This window comes from Tauraco erythrolophus, chromosome 3 (genome assembly GCF_009769465.1).
Source record: "Tauraco erythrolophus isolate bTauEry1 chromosome 3, bTauEry1.pri, whole genome shotgun sequence".
Lineage (NCBI taxonomy): Eukaryota > Metazoa > Chordata > Aves > Musophagiformes > Musophagidae > Tauraco > Tauraco erythrolophus.
Window position 1 is genome coordinate 95,646,465 of NC_141467.1, and position 23,120 is coordinate 95,669,584.

The following is a 23,120-nucleotide window of genomic DNA, read 5'->3' on the forward strand; positions in this document are numbered from 1 at the left end:
GATTTGTTCCTTGACTGGACAATAGAATCAGCTATAGTCTCCAGATGTCATTCAAGGTGTAATTCTGTCAACCGTTCATAGGTTTCTTGAGCCGATCAAGATACTGCAGGGTATTTGAGCCCTCCAAACAAGACCAAAAGATAGACATAGTGCAGTGCCTACAGGAAAGCCTTGACCTCCGATTTGGGTGCAAGAGGTTAGGTGGATAGCAACATGCAATTTATCTGTCCACAGTGGAGTCACCTGCTTTTGAGAAGGACACCCTAGGCTATTTTAAGAGCCCACAGCCAGTGGACACAAAGGAATCAGTGGGTTTAGGGCAAAAGCCATCTCTTCTGTCTCACAGATCCTCACCTCTGAGCAGATACCACACCTTAAAATCCTTTGGCTGTATTGACTAGCTTTTCTCTGACTGTTATGGAGACCAGGCAACTAGCTTAGATGTATATGATTCTACTTGAAGGTAACTACAGGTGAGAAGAACCTACTCAATCTCCTTATGCCTTTGCTTTCACACAAAAAGTGTGGACAGTATTCCCTCCTTTCCCCGTCATTAATTCCCTACAAGACTTACGTTCTAAATTCCTCCAGTCAGAGGTTTATTCTTGCCCCTTTCTGCAGATAGCTGGCACAGCTGGCTGGTGGCCTGCAGCTACTTTGTCTGGACGTTTAGAGGTTAATCACAGCTTGGGGGGAGAGATGTTGACACCATTTGTTAAAATGTAGATATTTGAGTCTCATCACAATATCATACCAGAAAATAATCACACTTCTTCTAAAAAAAATTAAACCCTTTTTATTTGTATATTTATTTTTATATATAAAAGAAATACAAAAAAAAGAACACAAACAAAATGCTGATTATGGCAATTCAGTTTTGTCAGCCCCCTCTGCCTGGGCTGCCGCCTCAGATCCACCGGGAGTGAGCAAAGTCCTCCGGTTATAATGTCCTTTAATGATTCCAGAGTTATTGTTCTCATTAAGGATTTGCTTCTGTTTTTGCCGGTTAAGAGACTGTACAAGTCCTAATACAACAGCCGCTAATGAATACTGTCCAGTCAGTTTTCTTGGTTGTAAGATTAAAGGATTTGGTTGAACTCTTCCTAGAAGAAAATATGTTTTGATTTTTCCTTCCTGTTCACTGATACCTTTGACATAAATCTCTCCTCGGTAGTCGAAGGCAAATCCCCGGTCCTTCAGGATCAGATACGTTTCTTCAGGCACTTGTATTCTGTCGCTAACACCTGTGCTGTCCATTCGACTTGCTAAATTAACCGTTTTGCCCCAGATATCATATTGGGGTTTCTTAGCACCGATAACTCCCGCTACAACAGAGCCATGGCTAATCCCTATTAAAAAAAAAATAAAATAAATTGAGAACAGACGGCCAGTTTGACAAGAATAGCTGAAAACCATATTTGCACTTAAGAACCAGATGAAGCTTTGTACAGATACACTTATCTCTAAGCTTGAGTAAGAAAAAAAGAAAAGCCTGAAAAGCTGGAAAACATGAAAAGTGAAATCCACAGAGTAATTTTACAGGATGTCCGTCTCAGTGGAAGCACAGTACTTACGTATCATCTGTGTTCTGCGTACTATTGCCAAAGCTCCTGCAAACTGATTCTTATGTAGTAGGAAAGATCTCTCTGGAAGGATCTTTCTGGGTCTACACTTGTTGAAGGCAATCTTGTTAGTGCTACACAGCCAAGAAATTACATTCTTATGTTGTATGAAGTGAAAATATTTAAGTATTCTGCAAAGTTATTGAAAGACTGTATCTTGCAAGATTGTTGAATAAATTCAAGACAAGCAATAACATAAAAGAGATTATTTTTTTCTATAGCTGTGATTTAAGAATGCATTTAGTGATAGTGAAAAACATATCTTTAGGAAAAGTTTCTTACTTTTTTAGGGTTTTTTTTAAGAATATTTTCTTAAATTGATGATAGAAATGATTTCCAAATACTGCTTCAATCATGCTCTATGAAATCTTTGCAAGTGATCCACACATACCAAAATGGAATAAATGATCACCAGGAAATCTTGGGAACTGAGAATTTTCTGTTCAAAAGTGTTAGGAAGTGCAGATCACAGATAGTGATGCTGCTACCATCCATGCTATGACTGATGAATATACTTCAGCTTTTTATGGCAGGGTTGTCTGTAAAGGACATGTGTCTCCAGGTGGTTTTTGGTTTTGACCAGTGACCCAGTCAACATGAGAAGCCATCAGATTTACTCCTGCTATGTGCCATATATTCAGGCAATCTTTTCCCATGTTCCATCCTAGTAGCCATCCAGGATATCCCATTTAGGATAGTAATTTCCCCATCACAGTAATTCAGCGCTGCTGCCACTGGTCAGGTCAGAACTGGAATTCAGTTTCTGTGCAAAACCAAAGTACTACACACAGCGTTTAGGAAAAGCTACTGGTACCTCTTTACTGAAGAGGAATCTAAGACAAGGAGATTAATTAGAGATCGTGTAAGCCAGTATCAAGCCTGGGGTTAGGTTTAGGATGCCCAGTTCACTTCTTGTGTTATATCTGTGGGCTCTTGGCCAGACTTCCTAAAGACAGTAGCTTAATTATGCTACCCATTCACAATTAACTAAACCCTAGAACTCCTGCAGTTCCCAAATCAGGGCTCATATTCTGCAAACAGAGTATTTCTCATTTCTAACTTTGCCTGGGATTACGTCAATTTGAAAACAGAGGATATAATATTTTGAGTCTCTTAAACCGTACATGTCCTTGCAACACTCCTGGGGTGCACTTACAGAGCCGAATCCTTGCAGACAAAACCCCATTTAATTCTCATATTTGACCTATGCTTACCAATACGGAGTTCAAAGTTGTTAAACGAATGCTTGTTGATCTCTTGTATGCTTTCATTCAGAGCTATGGAGAAGTCAGCCAGGGCACACAAATGCCCCCATTTGTCTTCACATTGCTGAGGATTAAGATATAAACCAATAGATTAGAAAAGTTTTGCATTTGCCCAGCACCTACCCATCCCTACCAAGTGCCAAGTATCTGAATTTGGAATTCATAAGAACAGTCTCAACACACTAGATTCAAGAGAGGTAGGATATTATTAATGGTAACGCTTCCCATTTATATTACAACACTCGTATACTTGGATAGAGAGAAGCTTAGGGTGGAGTACCAAAGAAAGTAATATCCTGTCAATAATGTGACAGGCCATCATGGGAATTAATAAGGCATGTGAAATCTATCTAAGGCTGAGAAAGAAGTTATAGAGAGGATTGAGATAGCTCAGGTACAAGGGACAAAAACTAGTGAGAACCAGGGATGACTCATGTAAGCAAGAAGTAGAATGAAAGAAGTGAAAGATGTAATTTGCAGGGATAGAATAGTGATGGGAACAACAGGGCAAGCCAGGCAACCTGGGACTGGTTAAGTGGGAGAGAAAAGGCTATTCTGTAGTTTGTTAATTGCCTCTGCTTAGAGCAGTCAAGTCATTCCCTGCTCCTTCTCCTCTGTTTCCGTTCCTACAAGGCAGTTGATGCACAGATGGAGACCAGGAGTGGGTTTTAGTCTTCCCAGAACAGCAACAGAACAGATGATGGGTCAGAGACGCTCAACGGAGGACAGAGAACTCCTTAATTGTTTCTCTGAGTAGGCAGTGGAGTAAGGAACAGCCGTGGTTTTAGCCCAATAGTGGTATGATGTCATCTCATCTATTCTGGAGCCAGGTAATTCTTTCATTAAACAAATTTCCAGAATGAAGCATTGCAAGCCCCACCTGGGTCATGCAGCCCAGCCCTTTGCAATTTTCATATTCCTCAGTGTTTAATACTGAACATAAGCATCTCCCTGGCATCGCCCTGTTCTGTTCACACCGTGCTCAGTCCTTGTCCTCAGCTTCTTTCTGTTCACAGTGTGCCAACCTTCCTCAGCAGCTCTTACCTCTTAGATGGTGACAAGGTGATAGACGTGTATGTATGAAGATAAGTATATTTAAAATATACATAAAAAGCCCATTAAGATATTACAGTTCAAGAAAAAGGGTGAGTTAATCAGTCTTGGAAATGCAGTAAAGGTTTTCTCCTTTTGAATTTTTACCCACATCAAGAGTCAAAAGAAGGGGTTAGCTATAACCAGCTACTTTCCTGATGTTCAGTCCTTTGCTCGTATCTGCACAGAAGCATTTTGAGTTGGAACAAACTAAAATCTCATGAATGCCTAGTTTTGTGGATTTCTAGCTGTCAGCATCACTTGTTACTCTGTAGGTGGGAGATGCTCAGTTAGTTACACTCCACATGTTTTATAATGTATTCTAAACAAACAATGGAAATTTTATAGTTTATAAAGCTCACACTAATCCGGCTCCTGCTTTTCTGGCAGTTGCAAACAATGTAGGCAGATCTGATTCCCACTCTGTGGTCGATCTGGGGCAGCTCACTCTTTTTTTCCTTGGGGAGAGGCACCGGTTGCCAAGCAAGACAGATTTCAGCAACAGCTGACTTCTTGTTGGATGTATTTTACAGCCTCGTCTTATTCCTTCGGAGACCTTGTTTCCAGTCATATTCTTGGGTGTAATTATGAATGGATTTCTCTCATCTGGCTTATCTGAGGTTTATGACTGTGATTGTGCATATGTCCTCTGTGACTGATTTTCTCCTCAGCTTGGTTTGCACCTCTGCAAGTGAAGGCAGCGTGCAGGCTTCTGGCTTTGTGATGTCTTTCAGTTGAATGGAAGGATCTACTTTCTTTCTGATGTATAGCTTACCTCACTATCTGTAGATATACAGCTACATCATGACAAAATCTGTACATGCAACCTTACACTTGCATAACTGTGGTGTCACTTAATAGATCCTCTCTTTTTGTAGATTATTGGAGGCTGTTAGCCAGACTCCAGTCTGAGTTATAGTGGTATGTCCGAAGATATAGATAGACCTGCTCTAGATTCACATCAGAGTGATTGAAACGAGCTTTTTTTGTTCTCTCCTATAAACCTAAATTGTAGGAAAGAATCCATATGGTTCTTGTTCTGAGCACAAGATGGTATTTCAATTCATCAAGAAGTGCAACTGATGCCTGCCATAAGCCTCAAATGTCTATTTTCTTTTTGCAAACTAACACAAATATTCTCTAATAGGAATGGTCAGACACATCAAAAGCTTTGCTTCTTAAAGGAAACTTACCTGTTTTTCAGGTGATAATCCTGACACGGCCATGTATGTGCTGCCAATCGTTTTAATTTTTTCTATGTCTTGAAATCTCTCTTCACCTAGTAACTAATACATATGTAAAAAACAGTTACTTTTGGAATTCTTAATGCAAAATGCTTCTGCAGATATCAAAATGAATCATGACACTCATAGTATCTTTCAGTTGTTCATGGTGCACAGTTCATTCTGGGTTCTGGGGCACACTGAGCTGGGACTCTTTGCAACATCAACTATTCACAAAGTGCATTCAACCTAAATTCTGCTGTGCTCTGTAAAGTTGTTGGGTAAATCACATAATGGATAATACAAGACATGCATATTCCAGTCTAATTTAAATGCTGATGAGTCCTGCATTTCCTGAGGTATAATCACTGAAAATTAGTGAAGATAAACTCTCTGTGTATGTATGTGTGAGTATAAGAAGAATTGATCGCTTGAAAGTGTTCTTAAATCTCTTTTGGAGGAACTCAGTTTGCAAATTAAGTGCTGCCACAGCAACAATTCAGGTGATTAGACCAGTGTTAAAGGGAATTCAGTTTTCTTAAAATAACTATTTTAACCATCTTACATAGTCAATGGATGGAGGTAGCTGGCTGCAAAGAACTTCTATGTGAGATCAAGTCCTCCTGTTTCCCATGCTTCCCTTTACTTACTGTCAGACCTAACACTGGTATGTCCATTGGGCCATTCAGTTTGCACTTTTGTTACGTATTTTCCCCTTCTGCAAAAAATACAAGGAATCAATGGGAAATGGTAAACACCTGCATATTTTTGGGATAGCTATAGGTGCTAAGTAGGCATAAAGAACTTGCCAGATTGAGAATCTGCAAGAGGAAGAATAAATTTAGTCTAGTGACTAAAGCAGAGTGCAGTGAGAGTTACAGTTTGGTCCCTATTCACAGTTTAACTTTGGATTTTCCATGAAATGGAAGCCAGAGCCTTACACTCCTTGAGACACCTAAGCAGACTTCAGGTTGTGAACTCTATCAATGACAATAGAGCTTTATGTGGGATATGAGCACGTACCACCTCATCGCAGGCTTTAAAAATGTGTATTGCTGATGTTAATACCAAAATATCCTGGGAAACTTTGTGACAAGCAGTATGGAATATAATAAATTTACATATCAATACAGTTAAGCAGTGCTGGAAGAAAAAACCCAGATCACAGAGAAAAAGAGTTTCAAACTTTCATTTCCAAAGGCTCAATTTAGTTGGAATTTAAATGAGAAAAACTCTTACTGTGGTCAGGCAAAAATTTAATGAAGCATTTCCCCCTTTTTTTTATGCACTGTCGTGCATTCTTTTTCCATCTTGTGGGTTTGAGTTTCCTGTCAATTAAAAACTAAAGGGATTATTTCATTCAAAGGAAGAAACATACCAAAGGCATAACACGAAATATCCCCTGCCATTGAACTAACCACAGCGTACGTCAGCCGGAGCGCCGGGGTCTCGGAAGCTTTGCTGTTCGTGTACACATATCGCACCATCTGTCTCTAATGGGAGGCTGCACAGCATTGTGTGCAGGGAATACAAAGCCATATGGTTAATGGCTCCCTTCCAAGTCAGGAAAGTCCAAAAACTTGACCTGCTTCTCATTTTTCTTCAAACTGCCAGAAAAGCCCATTATCTACATTTCCCTCCTACAAGGGCAGCTCTTCCAACTGCTCTCTTAAAGGAAAAGATCACTTCTTGTAGCTCTGCTTTTGTGAGCAGTTTGAGAGCACCAGGTGTGTGGGCAAGGGGAGAAAATGCTCTTGGTTAAAAACAGCCTATATTTTCATTTCCAGCTGGTTGCTGGAAGCAAAAGCAAACAGCACAGTAATTTAAAATATACGATAAATATCTAAAATGACTCTTTTTAAGAAAGAAAGAATCCATTTGCTGTGAGGCAATTAAGAAGATATAATCTCAAGTTATATTTTTTCTTCTCATTCATTATTGTTTCCAAATCCCTATTTTTTTCCTGCTTTATCTTGTCTGTTAGATAGCTTCTTTCCTTCTTCAAATAATGGTTTATATATCAATTACACTCTTCACAGAGTGTAATTGTATGACAAGATGATGGATTTTGATATTGGGAAAGATATTCCAACTCAGTCCTAAATCACCTTCTATTTGTTATGACATTTTAAATAGGCTTGCTCATTTACCAAGATAGGCCAGGGAACATTTTCAGACACCAGAATGTGGTTGATATCTGAAAAGCAACTAATGGCTTGATGCTGGCATTCATGTACAGCCAAGGTCATACGGAGGTCAGACCCTGGGATATAGGCATGTAATGAAACATGTACAAAGTAGTACAAAAGAGAATGTTCCAGGACATGGCACACAACTGCAAACTAATCAGTGAAGTCTGAAAGCAGGATCCTGCATTCTGACGAAACCTCTATTTGTGGCAACATAATATATTAAAGTCTGTTGTCATAAACGCTGTGTAAATCACTGCAGGATAAAGAAAATGGGGGAAAAAAGAGCCCATGAACTGGAAAGCTCTTATTAAAGCACAAATCCCAACTGTAACATGACTAAGATACATAAACAATAGATTAAAAAGACTAGAAAGAATATTACATAAAAAAAAAATAATTTCTTCAAGACTTGTAATCTTCAGGAGAAATGCCCCAGTATTATTTTTCTGGTGCAACTTCTCTAAGAATGGGAGTTTAGTTCGGTATGTGTTTTAAGACTACAGTCATATAAAAAATGGGTAATTATAAAAGTAGATTTGCAATGTTCATGTTTGGTTTTTTGATGTATGAACTGTTCCTGTCAGCACTACTGTGCTTGGGTACAAAAAAAGAAATTTTATATAACTGTATTCTACAATGATGTCAAATAAAATGTCAAATAAAAAACCAAATCTCTTCTTGCCAGTCCAGAAACCAATACCTCCCATTCTGACTTAGTCAACAGGAAGCCTAGATAATTTGGAAATCAACAGATTTGTGAGCCATCAGGGAAAAAAAAACAACTGAGTAAAGGCTGTGCTTTGAGAAGAGTCAATCACCTGCTCTCTGAGGCCAACTTTTGGACCAGGTTGCCCTGGCTCCCTAAGAAAGACATAACCTGACTGCTTTGTGGGCTCCTGCCCTGTGTAGTTGTTGATGGCAGGTTCTGTTCCACCATGCACTATTTTTTGTTTGACTGGCTTTGTATTCCTAACAAAGATCCATTACCTGGAAAACCAAATAACAGATCTGGATTGTAAGCCTTCCATTTTGTAGTAACAAGGAAACTCCTCTAAAAAGAAGAAAGAAATAACCCAGGTCTCCTTCTTGAGCACCTATCACATTTTCCAAACCAAGTCAATTTTTACCACTGCTTTCATTCAAAAACATCTTCCTGGACTTATGGATACAGCATCCCTACTGCTATCTATGTGAGGAAAGGAGGCAACTTTTAGTGTAGAATCTGATTCGAGATTAGGAACTCAATTCAGTTCTCAAAACATAGATGTCTAGTGTCACCTAGAGCATGCTTCCCTGAAAAAGTTCCAATGGCTTGCTCCGGAAAAGCATGAGTTTTCTGACAGTGCAGTATGCGACCTGACGATCCCATGGGGGTGTCTCAAATCACCTAGGATATCTCAAATGGCACAAGGTACCAATGTCTTATGCTCTTGTGCTAAGAATTCTACATTTGAGTATCTCTACAGGGGTGTTCACATGATGCTGAGGAGCAAAGTTTTCCCAGGGCTAACAGATCTGCTCTGTTCTCAAGGTGCTCGCCTGCATTTTGCTTCTAGAGCTGTATTGAGACAGCAGACAATCTTGGCAAGAAAAACCATGAAAAACAAGGAATAGTGACATCATGTAGTGTCAGTCAACAGTTACATGGAAACATTGCTGGCCCTGAAACACCATACCTGAAATGACTTCTGGTTCCTTTTCCATGAGTAGGATTACTCACTTCAGTTGTTCTGTCTGGCATATCATCTTTCAGATTGCTTAGAGAGAATAAACTAGTGGCATGACCATGCTGGAAGTAGGTTAGCAGTCAGCAGGGGATCACGTAATTTCATTCACTACCCGTACCAAGAATATATCTATTATTCAACTAAACATGTCTGGGACATAAAATAGTCCCTAATTAGGTCCTTTATTAATTACAGAGCAGGTGTTAGGGGCCTGAATATAATATTGTGTTAGGGCTTTTGATGAAAAACTTGTCTTCAGTAATCACCATGGCAGCAATGGAATTTTGTTGTGAAGATTGCATGAATGTGCATGACAAAATATCTTAAATTAATTCATAGCAATAGGCTTTGCATTAAGTTTGAGCCATAATCATTTTAATCAGATCTGGAAAGAAAAACAAAACTATTAATCAAGAAGCATGCTGACATCTCTGCAAGATCTCAGAGATAAGAAGCAGGTATTTATACCTATAGGGAAAGCAGTGCAGGAGCTTAGCAGGTGACAGCTCTTCTAATAGAAAAGTGGTTTTGCTTTCTACTAAAATACACAGGGATGCATCCACTTCTTCTATTTCCCACTAGTAATTTAGTATCTGACCAATTATATGGATAAACTCTCAATTTCATTGTCTCTCAGAGTCTGGTAACGTTAAGCCTGGTCCATTTTTTAGGAGCTACCACTCTATGATCATTCCCCATGCAGAGGCCCAGGATAAGGAAGGATGAAGGTGCAATTAACACCATGATCTGGGTTCATATTTAGGTTCTAGCTTCTGGCGTGGGCACAGGTATCTTTATTTTCAAAAAAATTCAGGAAAGTCAGCTCTGCCTTGGTGCCTTTTTTTCCACCTATGAAATGAAGATAACATAACTTCTACCAGAGGACAAAATTGCAAATAAATTCTTCAAAACCTGTGAGAGGCCTTAAGTACTTGCTGCTACGGATGGAATTTAAAAAATAACCCAAAACAAAAAAGAAGCTTTTTTTTTTTTTTCCTAATCTCTTTTTCACAGTAGCGTGCCTTCCACTTTCATCTTTTCCTTCAGTACCTTCCTCTGAAACCCTGGGAGTTACTTATTCTTCAAAGTAAAAAACAAAACAAAAACTCTAGGCTAGATCCTCAAAGAGAGATCAGTGTTTAAAGCAGAGCTGAGGTAGAACTGAATAAATTAAAAAAAAAAAGAAAAAAACCCACTGATTTCTCATGTCTTCATTCAACTGTATTCTAAACCTTGGAGAGGTCTGAACTCTGCTAATGCTTCATTTTTTCGGAAAAAAAATTTCTATATGCTTTATCTATGGGCAAAATCCTGGTCCAGATGCAAAGACTCCTGGTCCAGATGCAAATCTTCACAACAATGACAAGATGCCTTCTTGTCATCTCTCAAGAACTCAATCTTCTGCACTCTTAACGCTTTTTGAGTTGAGAGCCAAAGTAAAAGATGATCTCTTTTTTCAAATCACAACCTAAGTGGAGTTTTTCCCTTTTCTGTTTTAGAGAATTGCTCCATTGTTACATAGCTCATATGGGATGCGAGATCCAGATCCAGCATCTTTTGAGGGAACAAACTCACTCCTCTGTTCTTAATTTTAAGCTGACAAGATACCTATCGTTTCTCCACTTGATACTCTACTACAACAGAGAAATGTATTAAAAAATTCCTTGAGATAAACAGAGATTAAATAGAAACATGAGTTTCTTGGGTAGGATTTTTTACAGTTTCTCAACAAGTTCTTGCTATCCATATACCCTCTCCCTTGCTACCCAGTTTAGTGCTAATCTTGCCTTGCTCAGCAGAATTCTGAAAAGGATATAATTTTCCTACTTTTTCTTTAAACAACTTCTCCAAAAACAAAGTCACAGATCAGTGATACCACCACCACCTCCCCCTTTCGCCTTCCCTTTTCCATCTGCATGATTCCAGTCCAGCACTCAGATCCAATCTCACTTTTAAGTAGAGATGCATTAGATGCTGCTTCTACCACTTGGGGATCTCAGGAGGGCTACGCACTCCTGAACACCACAGTGTATAGGTTAAAATTCCCCGTGCTGGGTAATTTTGGCCTTACTTTTGCACCCTTCCTAGTTTTACAGGTTTTTCAAAGCTCTTTGTTGGTCTATCCTTTGTCCTCTTTCTTAATTCCTCTTGGGCTCATTGCAGGACATGATAACACCTGTCTAAGCTTCCTTACTAACTAGCTGGCAATACAAAATATCCAACTTGCTCCTGATTTCCTCTTCATTTTCCAATTTTTCCTTGCTTTCAATAGCTACATCAGGGATCTGACTTTTCTTCTACTGTTTACCTTACCCCCTCCTCAGCTCTCTTTCTAAAATCAACTGGACAGGATATCTAAATAAACTCTTTTTCGTTTCTGTCCTTTCCTTTTTTTTAAAAAAAAAATCACTTCACCTCTGAATTCCTCAGTAAAGCAAGCAGCTTTACTCTATTTACCTCTGTATAACATACAAAAGTCTCCTCAGTTAATGTCACCACCTTTCATTCTCTGTCTGACATTTGATTCTGAGCTGTGCGCTTCACATTTAACTGGACACTGTTTTACCTTTAACATTCATTGAGTTCATTCAACCAATGTCTTCAAAACAATATCTTTGTCTGTTTGGATTTAGATGACTACTTTCCAGAACTATTGCAAATATTTTCATCCTTCTTTCTTCTACAGAATTAAGGCATGTTCTACTTCTAGATACGCTGGAGCAGATTGTGCTTTTATTTATGCATGTTTATACTTAAAGTATATTAAGTATACTTATAGTTACTTAACTATTGATTTCACTCTCTGTCTCACTATGTCATTTAGACCAAAGTTTGGCAAGACTAAATGCAAAAAAGCAAAATAGACAATTGTCATTGGAGTAAAAATATCAGACAATTGTTGGAATCAGAATAGTTACTAAATTTGATAATCTAGGATGACATATTTGGTGTTTGGGAATTCATTGTTTAAGCACTATCAGATTTTCTCTAGTAGCTGGTATTACCTCATCAAAGTCTGCAATGATTTCATTCAGCAGGCGCAGACATTCTACTCCTTGGTTATTCATCTCGGTCTGGGAATAGAAGTCAGCAAATCCAGGAATAGAAGCAAACATCACACCAACAGCATCATAGGACTGAGAGTATAACTCCTAAAAGAACAATGAAGAAAAATGAGTTAAGTGATAATATAGGAAAGAGAATGTAATTGGTTGCAGTTAAAATAGGTTTCTTATTTTTTCCATATCTAACACCTTATATTGGCAGTTGACATTAGTTTATTGTTAGCCAAGTTCAACAGGAGGAGGCTCACAGCTCTCACATTTTTATCATGGATTACATGCAGGGTTTGTCCTTGCTTTGAAAGCCTGCTCTTTCTGCTTCTGAGGTCAGGGAGCTACATGAGCAGAAATGAAACAGAACTTTTCATTTTGATTTTGGGGAAGCATTTGAAGAAATGAAGGATTCATTTGCAAGTATGAATACCGGAGAATCACACATAGTTAGGCAAGTGAAAGGAATCTAGTGATTACTATTGTTTAAGTCTGTCTCATAAATGTTTGCAGTTGACAATGTATTTCTAAATTTGTTGATTAATAGGGATCAGATGAGGCCATTTAAAATGTCTAACATGACCTCTTTGTAAAAAGTCCTCTCAGTTACCACATTTTCTGGTGGATAATTTATACTTCACATCCCTGCAGCTCTTTACAAGTTTGTTTATTCACAAGTTTTCAGAGAGCCCTTACTCTGTAGTAAACTGTGGTTCTCCTAATGTGACAATGGAGTTTTTTGGTTACCTCTGGGAGAGGTTCCTGTTGTTCGAGTTTGAAAAGAGGGAGAAACAAAAGTGGGGACAGAAAGCAGCTTATAAGAGATCGGACACAGGAGGCTATCAGGGTAAGGTATGCCCTGGGATAAGCTTCCGCTTACGTTATTCATACAATTCACTCTGGTGCTGAATGACAGATTTATTTATGGATGGGTTCTTGTCCTTATATATGTGAAAATGTGGCCATTTCTTCTATATACCCAAAAAATTTTTAAGGAACAGAACTAATTTCAACTTTAAAAATGCCAAGGACAGAGCCCCCCATGACTGTTGGTATGCTTTTCTACTGGTTAATATACCACAACCATATGCCTTCTCCTTTGTTTATTTTTTTTCTAGCTTCAACTTCTGTAGTTTTAGCCAGTGATGCATACTTTCAATTCTGTGACTTCTGTTATGACATTCTGACCTGGAGTATCTGCTTCTTTTGTTCCTTTTAATGTCCTTTAGGAAATTTTAGTGCTTTGGTCTCAAGGTAAAAGGAATTTGGTGGCCTTCTGCGACAGATTTACAGTATTGGTGGATAACAGAAGAGCAACTTATGTCATCTACCTGGACTTGTCCAAAGCATTTGGCACTGTCCCACACAACATCCTTGTCTCTGAATTGAAGAGACATGGATTTGATGGATGGACCACTCTGTGGATAAGGAATTGGCTGGATGATTGCACTCAAAGAGTTGGGCTTGATGTCCAAGTGGACACCAATGATGAGTGATGTTCTTCAGGGGTTGGTATTGTGGCTGGTGCTGTTTAACATCTTTTTTGGAGACAGTGAGATTGAGTGCACCCTCAGCAAGTTTGTTGATGACACCAAGCTGTGTGGTGTGGTCAACACAACAGAAAGAAAGGATGCCATCCAGAGGGACCTCGACAGGTTTGAGAGGTGGGTCCATGCGAACTTCATGAAGTTCAACAAGGCCAAGTGCAATCTCCTGCACTTGGATCAGGTAATCCCAAGCACGAGTACAGGCTGGGCGGAGAATGGATTGAGAACAGCCCTGAGGAGAAGGACTTGGGAATGTTGGTTGATGAGAAGCTCAACATGAGCCGGCAATGTGCGCTGGCAGCCCACAAAGCCAACTGTATCCTCGGCTACATCCAAAGAAGCATGACCAGTAGATCAAGGGAGGTGATTCTGCCCCTCTACTCTGCTCTTGTGAGAACCTGCCTGGAATACTGCATTCAGCTCTGGGGCCCCAACACAATAAGGATGTGGAGCTCTTGGAGCAAGTCCAGAGGAGTACCACGAAGTTGATCTGAGGGCTGGAGCACCTCTGCTATGAAGAGAGGATGAGAGGAGAGGGTTGGGGTTGTTGAGCCTGGAGAAGAGAAGGCTCCAGGGAGACCTTCTAGCAGCCTTCTAGTACTTAAAGGAGGCCTACAAGAAAGCTGGAAAGGGACTTTTTGCAACTCCATGTAGTGGTAGGACAAAGGGTAACAGTTTTAAACTGAATGAAAAGAGATTTGAATTAGATCTAAGGAAGAACTTCTTCCCTCTGAGGGTAGTCAGGCACTGGAACAGGTTGCCCAGAGAAGCTGTGGATGCCCCATCCCTGGAAGTGTTCAAGGCCAGGCTGGATGAGGCTTTGAGCAACCTGATCTAGTGGAAGGTGTCCCTGCCCATGGCAAGGGGTTTGGAACTAGACGATCTTTAAGGTCCCTTCCAATCTCAATCATTCTACTTTTCTACGATTCTATGACTTACTGCTAGACGCCATACACCTGATAGGAACACCTCAGGCTCTTCCTCTTCCTTCATCCTGCTTCTCTGTAGAAAAGAATCCTGAATCCCTGCCCTGCACTTTGCTATGCTGCGTATGCTGCTACTTATCTAGACTCTTTAACAATGCATCCTACAGTAAAAGTGGGAAAATTCTGTTATTTTCCAAAGACACTGCAAAGCTTTGATTGAGAAAAAATCATGATTGATTCCCTTCCTGTTCTTACACTTTCTTTCACTGAAGAACATCTGCAGGGTCATGGAAGCCATACTCTAAGGACACTCTTAATGCCTTTTATAGGTATAGAGAAAACTAATATACACGTTAGTTTATGGATGCTTATGGAAGACTACACAATATGTGCTAGGAGAAGCATATATACACTCATGCATACTCTTTCCTCAGATCATGAAGATAGAAAACAACTGGCTGAGCCTTCAGCTGCTCTGTTTTTCTATTTTTGGTAAGAAGCATCAAGACAGAAATAATACATTTATGAGAAAGCGCTTACAGTACACATTTGGGAATTCATTTTTTGAGAGCAGAGAAATTAACTTAATGGCCAGACATGAACTGTAGGATTGATTGTACTGAAATCTGGTAGATGTTATAGCCAGCCGGCTCATGCATAAATCATCCCCAAGTATAGTCACTCTGGAAATTGCCTTACAAAAAGCAGGGGTGGTGGAATTGAATTCAGTGGCAAATTATTGAAGCATCAGCAGTGATCCATGGGGCATCTGTTTGCTTTGGTAGATTATTATGCATGTTAGTGTATGTGAATGAATGTGTAAGAGAGGACATGCTTTCCATGAAAATCCGTAATGCAGATATCCAGACCGAACACACTCACGGTTGATATTGCGGTCTGCTCCATTTGCAATGAAGCATTTTAACGTGGTTGCTTTCACACACACATTTTCTCATGTGCAGAGCAGTGTTTTTATGGCAGCTTAATATCCACAGAGCGTAAAATTCCTCAAGAGGTTGATTTCTAAAGTACATTTTCTTGTAGCGTCTCACTATGTGGTCCTTCCCTGGGTGATATTTCAAATCACATCTTCAGAACACAATGATCCCTCATTGTGCAGTCTAATTCATCTGGCTACATCTATTTCCAAAATGTACAATAAGAAAAGGGTAGCCTTGATTCCATTTTGCTGCGCAATGAATAGATATGCTAGTGATGGCAACCTGAATCTTGTAACATTTGTAACCTCTTCATTATAAAAGATAATTCCAACATTACATGGGAAAATTCCAGTTTCATCATACAATTGTATTTATTCACAGATAATATTATAATATGCGTTTGCTTTATTTCATATAAGGAGTAAGTGACTTACTGCTGCTTTCAGAAACAAATTCTGGAGACTTTCCTTTACCCCTTCCACAACTTCTCTTCAAACTCTCTCTTAGGAATACCCTGACACTCTGTTATCAAACCTTTCTTTGTGTACTACAAGCACTCTTTAGGAGCTATGTTTCTGAAATAGGTGTTTTGTCAACTGCCCCAAAGAGGCAATTCAGGTGCAATATGAAACAGCAAAAATGTTCTCTTGGGTTGAAGATGCAAGAGGCTCAGGTCTGTTGCAGCCTGTCGCACAGATTCCTTCCATAATAACTGTCATGGCTGTAATAACACTTTCGCAACACTGGGCAACTGTCCTAAGGTTGCACAGGCATTCTATTAAATTCACATACTTTTTTCAGGCATACTAGATTTTCCTAGACTCATAGGTTGGAAGGGACCTCTTAAGGTCATCTAATACAGTTCCCACTCAAAGCAGGGCCAATTAGGTCAAATGTCTCATGGCCTTGTTCCTTTAAGGATTGAATATCTCAAAGACTGGAGATTTCACAACCTCTCTGAGTCCCAGTGAGATGACCACTTTCTGAGGGATTTTTTTTCCCATATATCTAACTGAGATTTTTCTTCCTGCAACTTGTGTCATTGCCTCTTGTCCTTCCACTTCCCTATTGGAGAAGAGTTTGGCTCTGTCTTCTCTGTAAACACCCATTAGATATTTGAAGACAACAATGAGATAATCTTTCAGCCTTTTCCTCTTAAAGTTGAATGAACTCAGCTCTCAGTTTCTCCTCATACATCATGTGCCCCAACCCCCTTAATCATCTCGGTGGCCCTCTGCTGGACTTGGTCTAGTAGGTCCATGTGTCTCCTACTGGTGAGCCTGAACCTGGAAAAAGTGGTCCTAGAAGTGTAGAACCCTTTACTTTAAAATACAAATGTGTTTTTTTTTTTTTTTTATCTGATCCAAATGTGGATCAGATACTTCTGCAGATATTTCTGCAATTAATCCTATCAAGACCTAAGCTCCTAACAGATCTGCTTTTCTTTTGCTAATTAGACAAAAGTATCAAAGATAAAACTGATACATACTTCGTTATCCCGATCCTTCTCCAGGAAGTGACGAGCAACATGACTGGGTAAAATATTCCGTAGCATATTTTCATTATGCTCCCTCAACTCCTTCATTTCATTGATTTCTTCTTTTGCTTGAACACGCCACAGAAAATCCAGCCTTGCCGTGTATTCAAGCTGTAATTCCAGAAAGAAAAAGAAAGGAAAAATAAAACCTGGCAAGATAAGAGTAGAGATTGTATTGTCATCCTGGCAGGCTGCTCCTGCCATGTAACTGCCTTCGGTGATGCTGAAGGCCTTCGACTCTGAAAGAATTTGATTTCATTGTCATAAAAAGAGATTATTTCTTTGCCTTGTGTATGGTGAGTGTCTCAGAGGAATCTTGGGCAAAATAATATTTGTCATATTACTGTTATGGTGGCTAGAAAATTGCACAAAAGTATTTTCCTTTTAAACACATCTTAGACAGATAATGGAGTCAGACAGGATGTAAGGTATTGGAAGATATTGGTATGAAATGAATATGTTCCCCTTTTCTTATGTGTTTTCAAATGAAATGGGTTTCATGAGAAAATAGTACAAGGGTCATTCTAAACACTTTGCAGATGGGTAGTTTACTTCTCAAGGATAAGCATCTTTCAGCAAAACTAAAGACAACAGTCCAACACGCTGCCAAAGAGGACTTTCGAATCTGTGGCACCAAAATGAGGTATTTCTACTTTTGGGCCACAGATTTATTTGCAATTTAAGTCTTTTACAAGATATTGGAAAATTTGCAATTTGATACCCCCTCAAATACTATCCCTGACTTATTGTGGATCCAGAGCCTACAGCCACAATTTAGTACATGCACAGTGGCAGTGCCTGATACTCCCAGATACAAATAAAAGTTCAATGGTTTTCAGTGCTATATGTGTACAGGAAAAAAGGGAGATTCCTGCACAGCACAGTTTATATATGCACATATATATATATGCATTGTGTAATTTTATATATATACATACAAATGCATATTCATATATACAGAAATGGCAACTGTCTGCTACCTGAAATGGGGAATATGTCAAAACTTCATGTTGTTTGCCTGAGAGGCACGTGTTTCAGCACATGGACAAGACCAGCGCTGCCAGAACTTTTGGGTACATGACACTGATGAAGAGTACTAATCAGATTTTAAGGTAGGTGGTTCTGTAGCTTGCAGAAGGGGTGATTTATTAAGCTACGGCACAGAAAGACCTGTGTGCAGTAAACTGAAAGAGAAAATATATTTGTGAGGCTTGAGATGCTCTAACCAGAGATAACAGTCAAATAGCCAGCAGAGAAACATATTATGCCAGCAAATGAATGACTTTTACATCTGGGAGAGACATCAAATGGCTTGCCAAAAGATACTGGGAGTAGGGAAGTGGTTGGGATATGATTCATGCACTAAACTGAAGTAAAAGCAAGTTTCCAGTGGTGGGAGTGACTAAGAGGGGGTTCAGGCATTGTTTAGTGAGTCATCTTGTCCACATTTTTTGTCTCCAGCAGTAACCAATGGCAAACTGTTCAGAAGAAAATGCAAAGCACCTTGCAAGGAGGTTTACAGGTTGACTGTACTCCAGAGAGATTTCCTTCCTAAAAGCTAAAAAGTGACCCTGGATTGATAAAAACTTCCAAAGCTTGTATGCATTTCACCAGTGATTTACTTGCCCTGTAGATGCTATTGCCACTTTTATAAACAATTAATCTCTTTTCTACTTCTAATATTTTGATGTTCTGTCTTGTGACTATTAATTTCTTAAATTAATTTCTCAAAAAAAACTGTAAGAAAAAAAGAATTTTTAAATCTTTTTTTTTTCAACATTTTTCAGTTTCCTTCACCCTTTCTTTTGTGCTAGAAGACAGAGCCCATATAAGATCATAACTGACTTTTATCTCTACCAGCTGACTGAGGAGGCAACACTGACTATAATTTTGCAAGGAGTTCTAAAGGTATTTTACAGATTGGCTTGGAGCAGGAGCTGCTGATGGATTCTGAGTTCTTTGATGCTTCAGATACTTAATGCCACTACAATAAGGGCTTTGCAAAAAAATGTAGTACAATTTTTCACAGCTGACCTTTTATGCTGCTGTACAGAAAAGTTTCACATCTCTAAACCTAGCTCAGAATAGCAACAGCTGATCTTTACATTTTAAATAACGTCATTCTAGTTATTTATAATCACATTGTAACATGAAATATTTGTCTTGCACCATCAGTGGACAACTGAGATGACACTGCCAATTCAGAGATGAAAAGATATGCTACATATGAGGCTTGAAAATAGAAAATTTTAAGAAGATGCTTTGCTAAGTTCTGATATTCATTAAAACTAACAAAATTATAGGGTTGAGTTTTGAGTTTATTTTTTGATTGTGTAAAGAAAGATTTCTGGGCACAGTGGTGCCAAAAAAATGTCTATCTGCAACACAAATCTTGACATGTCTAGGCTTTCTTGCCCAGATATGTAACTTTATGAAACACCCCTAATTCCCATTGTGAGTGAAGAAAATAGAGAAGATATATTACACAAAAAGCCTAACACTACCTATGTCCTCTAAATGCTGTACAACCTAACCTTTCTGCGGACAATTACCACATGCAAAGAAAGCAGAAGGAAGGATGTGTCCGAGGGGCAGAATATTCTTTAGAGAATGACAAGAGGATTTACATCCCAAAGGAACACTTTCAGCCACTGAAAACACTCTATCTCGAGGCAAAATGAGCAATATCATTTGTTCACTACACTAAAATCTGAATATGCAAAGGATAATGAAGAGGCCTGAAACATAGTAGCAGAACTAGGTATGTCTCTTCCTCTCTTTTTCTCTTTCAATTGGAACAATCTCCTCTTCACATTTTCTTACTCCTCTCCTTTTTCCCAAGCATGAAAAAGGTTTGAGGGGGTCCAGTTTGTTGCAGATAAATTGCTATGTAGAGATGTCGGTCCTTCCTTCCTTCTCACAAGGCTCTGTAGAGCTAAGCTACAGCCATGACATCCAGAGGTTATTAGATACACAGCTGACTGTGCCTTCCCTGCCAAAGTTCAAGTCTTCCTTTGCACCAAATAGCCTCAGAAGCAGAGGAGTAAACCAGTCAGTCATAGAATCACAGAATCATAGAATCATAGAATCAATCATAGAATCATAGAATTATAGAATGGTTTGGGTTGGAAGGGACCTCAAAGATCATCCAGTTCTGACAGTCAACACTTGCCTACACCAGAACACTCATCTGGTGTAGGCAAGATCTGCACTCACATCTCCAATCTAAAAAAAAAAAATCAGAGGATTTTGCCCTCTGCTTTACAAGATCTCTTTCAAGGTCTATTTGGAATGGAGGGAGAGAAGAGACTGAGTCTGCTGTGGGCGGTTTTATTCCCTCTTTGCAATTTTTAAAACCTTCCCTTTTAAAGCCACAGCAGAAGGTTTTACTCAGGGCTAACAGGGTATTTATATTGTGTGTTTTCCCTAGAGATGTATTTCTAGTAAAGAGACTGTATATAGTACTGTACTTTGATAATGTTTTAAAGGGATATTTTATGTTCACTCAAAATGTTCTACTTAACTCATCAAAAAAAGATAAAGCAGTAAATTAACACATATTACAAGAGTAAGTCTGAACTAGAAATTAACCACAACACTGTTGTCGTGCTTTTTCTCAAGTTCAGTTTGCAGAAATACTGCTGTAAAATATGTATTACTAGCGTTAAAAAGATGTGCTTTTAGATGAAATTGAGTTTCTAATAGAGAATTAGTCTATTTAGCCTGATGTCATATAACAGTAATAAAACTATTTTTAATTATGGGTTTAGCACCAGAGACCCTCGAGATTTCTTGGCTGAAGTACAGGTAATATTTTAAGAAAATTCAGTCTCGCATAACTTTTTCTTGAATCTAACTTAAAATTCTGGGTGCAAAAGTGGGGATTAACTTTAAATCACAATGGATAAATAACAGTAGTTAGTTGTTCAGAAATTAAAGGTCCATAAGGTTGATCTTACAAAAATAATCTTTTTTTTTTGTAAATCCACTAAGAATGAGGCAAGTTTTAAGCTTTTCTACTTCAGAATACTTTTGCAGTTTGTGAGAAGCAAAGCTGTGCTGGAGGACTTTATCGGATTTACCGTGCTTCCCATCAATTCAGACAATTGAAGTGATTTGTTTTTAATGTACTCTGGACAAAATTCTTATATATATTTTGTGTTTGTACAGAGACCTTTAGATTAACTCTATAATAGGAAATCAAACAATACAAGGAAATGTTCCTGGGCACTGCTGTTGGATATTGTGACAGAGTGGCCCTATGAATTGCTTGGGAGAACATGCAGGAGTTAGCACATCTCAGGGACCATTTCCAAGGGTAGTTTAAGGGCAGTCACCTGGTTTTGTGGAACAAGGAATATTAATAGGATGGAGAAAGGCTGTGCTGTGCTAATAGATCTCTGGGCTGGAAAATAGTCTTAAACACCCCAGATCAGGCTTATGTAGAAGACAGACATTTACTCTCAGAATTGTGATCCTGAAGAACATTACGTGGGTTCTCCCTAACCCTCAATTTATCTAGACTCCTTTAGTGTTTTCTTTCTTAGTACTTACTCTCACTTTAGATGATTCCCAACCCTTACATTTATATCTTTGCGTATGTTAAGAATCATTGGGAATGTTATAAGGCATATCACAAATTTGGGATGTTCTGTTGTTCTTATTTGTTGCATATTGTTCCTAAATGAGCTATGTGTCTTGATAAAGTTATGTTAAAGTACATTGTACTTTATTTTCTATCAGACTTAAATCTGGACACAAAGTGCATTTAATCCCTTGCTTTCCCTATAGTCATTTCTCATTTCCTCAAAAAGAAGATAAAAAGGAAGAAAATTACTAGAATATTTAGACCTTGCCTTCTTTTTGCTCTCCAATGGAAGGAATGGAGCCTTTAGATACCTGCACAACTTACAAAGTTATTGTAATATTTTTATAAAGTGTATAATGTGTTATTCACCACAGCAGCGTTCCTCTCTCAAATTAGGGTCGAGAAATGCTGGTATTAATCAGCCTAATGCTCTTGAAGGGAAAATCTTTAAGCGAGTTGGACATGCAGGACAATGTCTAAAGGCAATCGTGGTTGCTACTTCCTTTAATGAAGTGGTCCCATTTGCCTTTATGTGAACAGAAACTGCCTGAAGTCAGCATGTTTGACATGCAGCAGCCCAAACAGGTTGCCATCCAGAACTGTTGGAGAAAACTCCCTGCTTTAGGTGGCTTTTACTCAAAGCATTTGTTGTTTTAAATCTTAATTTGTCATACTTCACTATCTTTGTGCACTGTGTATGGATTCTTGAAATGCCCAGTTTCTCAGTTCCTCCTTGAACATATCAGTCCTAAAGCTCTGAGGCTCTTAAATCTTGGTTATGACCCAGGTCCACGTGAAAGAATTCTTGCAAGTGGTACATGACCCAGAGGAGTTAGTGTTGGTGCTTAAGCACAGATTTTCCTCATTTCCTCAAATTTGTTGTTTTTCCTTTATGAACATACCAAACTATTTCACGGGAGTTTTATTATTTACTATTTGTTATTGCCTTTCTTTATTTTTGTTTTATGCCTACTCAAGTGCACTGAAGCAGTCAGATACCACTGGAATTGTACATGTCACTAAGATAAATGAAGTCCCATTTGTTCCTTCAATTTCTGTTAGAACATGCAATATAACTTGTGTATTGCTGAAGATAATATTTCACAAGTTCTTTAAAGATGCTAGGTGGTGTCAGATGTGGGCTTTCTTTAATCAGATTCTGCATATGGTTTATTAAATTGTCAAAGGTCATATGCCTAAGTGATAAAAAGACAGTTGGTATTTTGAAAGTAATAATTGTCATATCCTGTAATTGCAAATGATATAGAGAATGGTTAAAGCAAATGTTTGCATTACCTGTTGACCATGATAAAACACGGCTAAAAGGAACATTGCCATCAGTAGTAAAGATGCCTCCTTTGTACCCAGGAAGTCTGTGCTGGAAAAAAGATCCAAAGTAAAACATAG

The 23,120-nt window shown here is 38.7% G+C and overlaps 1 protein-coding gene across 1 annotated transcript in view; it reads right to left on the reverse strand.

Annotated features, from left to right (window-relative positions):
• Positions 1-861: 861 nt before the first annotated feature.
• ADCY8 (adenylate cyclase 8) overlaps positions 862-23,120 on the reverse strand; it is a 131,891-nt gene continuing 109,632 nt past the window's right edge. Inside the window, exons 13-18 of the mRNA XM_086609564.1 lie at positions 23,010-23,091; positions 17,078-17,236; positions 12,127-12,273; positions 5,173-5,265; positions 2,837-2,951; positions 862-1,349 (exon numbers count right to left, since the gene is read on the reverse strand). Of these exons, the coding sequence (XP_086465690.1) occupies positions 862-1,349; positions 2,837-2,951; positions 5,173-5,265; positions 12,127-12,273; positions 17,078-17,236; positions 23,010-23,091 (1,084 nt within the window). The remainder of the gene's footprint in view (positions 1,350-2,836; positions 2,952-5,172; positions 5,266-12,126; positions 12,274-17,077; positions 17,237-23,009; positions 23,092-23,120) is intronic.